At 41.9% G+C, this 5,000-nt stretch overlaps 1 protein-coding gene across 1 annotated transcript in view; it reads left to right on the forward strand.

The window, feature by feature from the left end:
• The window catches only part of LOC143285779 (A disintegrin and metalloproteinase with thrombospondin motifs 18-like), a 257,129-nt gene that overhangs the window by 235,299 nt on the left and 16,830 nt on the right, over positions 1–5,000 (forward strand). The window contains exon 16 of the mRNA XM_076593195.1: positions 2,030–2,153. Within this exon, the coding sequence (XP_076449310.1) occupies positions 2,030–2,153 (124 nt within the window). The remainder of the gene's footprint in view (positions 1–2,029; positions 2,154–5,000) is intronic.

Here is a 5,000-nt window from a genome sequence, read left to right on the forward strand (position 1 = left end):
CTGACTGGCTGACTGAATGGCTTACTGACTGACTGGCTGGCTGGCTGAATGGCTGACTGAATGGCTGACCGACTGACTGACTGGCTGACTGACTGGCTGACTGACTGGCTGACTGACTGACTGGCTGACTGACTGGCTGGTTGACTGGTTGACTGACTGACTGGCTGACTGGTTGACTGAATGGCTGACTGACTGACTGACTGACTGACTGGCTGACTGGTTGACTGACTGGCTGACTGACTGGTTGACTGACTGGTTGACTGACTGGCTGGCTAGGCTGACTGAATGGCTGACTGGCTGACTGACTGGCCGATTGACTTTAAGTGACATTGACGGCTACTATCCGGTCTGATTGGCTGACTGGCTGTCTGAGTGACTTTCGTTAAGCGACATTAGTAGTAGTAGTAGTAGTTTTGTTATCATTATTAATATCATGATTATTATCATCATGAGCATCCTGAAAATAAGGCCTAAGCGTTTACAAATAGAACACTGACACACGTAAATATCAACAGCAACAAGAAATATATATATATATATATATATATATATATAACACAAGATACAAAATATTGATGGGTTCTGTCAGGTCTGTTTGCTGACTGGCTGACTAACTGGCAAACTAACTGACTGCCTTTAGTTAACAGCGACATTGTTATTACCATTATTATTGTTGCTATTATCATTGTTATGAGCATTTCCTCCTAACCTTGAAAATAAGCCCTAGGCGTTTACAAACAGAACACACACACACACACATATATACATATATATATATATAGGCGAAAATTTAGTTAACACCCAAGTGTTGTTGTTGTAGTTTTTTCTTTCTCTAAGTGTGTGTGTGTGTGTGTGTATCTCAGAATATACAAATGAATAAATGATGAATAATGAAAAACAAAAACAAAACACAGACACAAGATACGAAACATTGACGACACCTGTCTCGTCTTTGTTTCATTTTATGTTGTACGCTTATAGTTGACTTCGTTAAGTTTTTGCGCCTCATACATATTATTATTAGTAGTTCTTTTTTTATGTATTTATCTCTTTTTTTTTCTCAAGGCCTGACTAAGCGCGTTGGGTTACGCTGCTGGTCAGACATCTGCTTGACAGATTTGGTGTAGCGTGTATGGATTTGTCCGAGCGCAGTGACGCCTCCTTGAGCTACTGAAATTGAAACTGAAACTGTCACGTCTGCTCACAAACAGACTTTCTTTGAGCTGCGATTCTATTGTTTAATTACTTCGGACGTTATTTAGTTACAAACAATACAACAGCATACTGATGCCGGGAAATATGCGAAAATTATAAATGGATTCAAGTCGTCAAATTTCACTGGCTTACATTAGTTGAGCAACTGACAGGGTTATGAAAAATTTAGAACAAAAAAAAAAAGGTGGGAAATGTGTTCACATTCAAGTAGTATGTTACGCCATTGACTTTGAAAAAAAAAAAAAAAATAATATAGAATGCAATATTAGAGTAACATGACGAACAATTATTACCAGTGTAGAATATACGACATTTTGTTGAGTATCTTTTTGTGTGACAAAACTACATAACAGCAAATTCTTTCTTTTCTTTTTTTTCTTCCTTTTTTTCCCTTCTTCTTTTCTTTTTTTCTTTTCTTCTTTTTTTTTTTTCTTTTCTTCTTTTTTTTTTCCTTCTCTCCGCTCATTCTCTCTCCTGCACCAATGCAAAAAAAAAAAAAAAAAAAAAAAAAAAAAAAAGACCTGCGAGGACGTGCTCGATCCAAGGGGAATAATACCCTGCCGTCATAAAATGTTTGACTTTAGTTGTTTCCCTTTGGGGTTCGTTGCTGGTAATAATTTCTTCCTGCTTTCTGGGCTTTTGAGGAAAGAATGCTGTTGGGGATGGGTTATTTTTTGTGTGTGTTTTTATTATTATTATTATTATTGTTGTTGGTTGTTGTTGTTGTTGTTGTGTGTGTTATCGTGTTGTTGTTTTTTTCTGAGATGATAGATGGGAAAATGGCAACTTAATGATATTTTGTATGTTATTTCAGAATGTCGGCTGTGATTTTCTGATCAACTCCACTGCAGCCACGGACATGTGTGGTGTGTGTAAGGGCGACAACTCGTCCTGTCGACTGATCTCCGGAGAGTACTCCCAGCAACCGCAGTTGAACAGTGAGTGTTCTCACTCTGTGTGTGTGTGTGTGTGTGTGTGTGTGTGTGTGTGTGTGTGTGTGTGTGTGTGTGTGTGTGTGTGTGTGTGAATGTGTGGAGCGCGCGCGCGCGCGTGTGTGTGTGTGAGTGTGTGGTTTACGAGTTTATAGTCTGGTTGGTGAGTGGGTGTGTGTGTGTGTGTGTGTGTGTGTGTGTGCTTGTGTGCGTTGTAGTGCGTGCGTGTAGCCTACTGTATGCGTGAGTGTGTGATTGTGTGTTTGTGCTTGCGAATGATACAGAGAGAGAGAGAGAGAGAGGGGGGGGGATGAAGAGACGTAAAGGAGGAGAGAGAGAGGGACAAGGCAAGACAGTATCAGTATCAGTAACTCAAGGAGACGTCACTGAGTTCGGACAAATCCATATACGCTACACTACATCTGCAAAACACACACACACACACACACACACACACACACGCAAGCACGCACGCACGCTCAGGGAGGCGTCACTGCGTTCGGACAAATCCATATACGCTACACCACATCTGCCAAGCAGATGCCTTGACCAGCAGCGTAACCCAACGCGCTTTGTCAGGCCTTGAAAGAGAGAGAGAGAAAAAAAAATTAATAATTTTTTTTTCGTTAAAAAAATAATTAAAAAATAACATAAATTAAAAAAAAAGAATAAAATAAAATAAATAAATAAATAGATAAATAGATAAATAAATAATAATATTATAATTTAAAAAATCAATAATAATAATAATGATAATAATAATATTAATAATAATAATAAAAACAATAATGATAATAATAATAATAAAGGAAATAAAATAAATAAATAGATAAATAAATAAATTAAATTTTAAAAAAATTTTTAAAGACAACAATGATGATAAATAAGCAAATAAATGTATAAAAACAAAACAAAACAAAAAACAAAAAAAAAACAAAAACAACTGGCATACAGCCTAGAACAAACCAAAGGGAAACATATGGGAGCAAACGAAAAGTACAGCAAGCAAACATCACAACCTGATCACGAAGTAACAGAGAGAGAGAGAGAGGGGGGGGGGGGGGGGGGGGGGTTAGAGATGGAGAAGGAGAGAGAGAGGGGGGGATAGAGAAATAGAGACAGACAGACAGACAAGCAGAGGGAGATAGAGAGAGACAGAGAGAGCGACAGAGTGGGAGAGAGAGACAGAGAGAGAGTGAGAGACAGACAGACAAGAGAGACAGACAGACAAGCAGAGGGAGATAGAGAGAGATACAGAGAGAGCGACAAGGTGGGAAAGGGGGCGGGGAGAGACAGACAGACAGACAGACAAGCAGAGGAAGATAGAGAGAAAGTCAGAGAGTGTGACAGAGTGTGTGTGGGGACGGGGGGAGGCCGGGGGGGGGGGGTGCGGGGGGGTGCAGACAGACAGACAAGCAGAGGGAGATAGAGTCAGAGAGAGCTACAGAGTACGGAGGGGGGGGGGGAGAGAGAGACAGACAGACAGACAAACAAGCAGAGGGAGATAGAGTCAGAGAGAGCTACAGAGTACGGAGGGGGGGGGGGGGGAGAGAGAGACAGACAGACAGACAAACAAGCAGAGGGAGATAGAGACAGAGAGAGCTACAGAGTACGGAGGGGGGGGGGCAGAGAGACAGACAGACAGACAGACAAGCAGAGGGAGATAGAGACAGAGAGAGCTACAGAGTACGGAGGAGGGCGGGGGGGGGGAGGGACAGACAGACAGAAAGACAAGCAGATGGAGATAGAGAGAGACAGAGAGAGCGACAGAGTGGGGGGAGAGAGAGATAGACAGACAGACAGGGAGATAGAAAGAAACACAGAGAGAGAGAGAGAGAGAGAGAGAGAGAGAGAGAAACAGACCGAGACAGGGTGAGAGAGAGAGAGAGAGAGATAAGATAGAGACAAGCAGACAGACAGACAGACAGAGAGGTTACTGTGACAGGTAAAGTGGGATATTACTTTCAGTTAAAAAGCTTCCCGTCGTTTCGTTTCATCCACAGTCCAAACTAGCGGTGTTTGGTGCTGCTGTTGGTTCTTGTTGGTCACAGTCATTAATTTTGGACTGTGTTTTATCGTTCGGTTGGTATTTTACAGAAGAAAAGAATCAGTGACACAGCAGGCCCGTGTGAAACCTCCCCACACTACAAAACCCTTCCCAAATTTCAAAGATAGGCTGAGACAAGAATGCGGAGAACGAGACTGAAACTCCCAAGAAAGAAAAAAAAAGAAAAACGACCGTAATTATCAAACGCCGAGATAAGAAAAGCAGCAGTTTTAAATGACAAAGTACCGTCATAAAACACGAACAAGAAAAAAGGTTGTTCTAGCAGCTAAGATTCTTTGTACCCAATAGACACTATAAAAAAAAAAATTAAAAAAAGAAGAAAAGATTTACTTTCCCAGACAAAGACAGTTCTTCGAGCCAAACACATACAATATACATCTATATCCTTTAAAGACAGCACATCACTCCTTTGCTGGCATTGAATCGGAAGTAAGCCGGATTAGCCTTCATGACTCTTGCCCCAGAAAGAAGAAAATGAAATGAACTGGGATAAAGTAAGAGAAAATAAACTAAAATAAACCACCCTTTGTATCAAAGAACAAACTCACCACCACCTGCTGATCCCGTTTGGGTGGTATTTCTCTCGTGTACAGGAAGATGGATTTCTCTTTTTTTTATGTGAGGGGGCGGGGGGCATGGGTAGTTGCTCCATGAGTATATTAGGGTGGGGTAAAAATGGTACCCCAGGTGGATGGGGTGGGGGTGGGTGCGGGGGTGGTGTAGGTGGGGTCGGGGGGGGGGGGGGGGGGGGGGGGGGGGGGGGGGTTCTAGGTTGGTGGTAGCCG

This window comes from Babylonia areolata, chromosome 9 (genome assembly GCF_041734735.1).
Source record: "Babylonia areolata isolate BAREFJ2019XMU chromosome 9, ASM4173473v1, whole genome shotgun sequence".
NCBI lineage: Eukaryota > Metazoa > Mollusca > Gastropoda > Neogastropoda > Buccinidae > Babylonia > Babylonia areolata.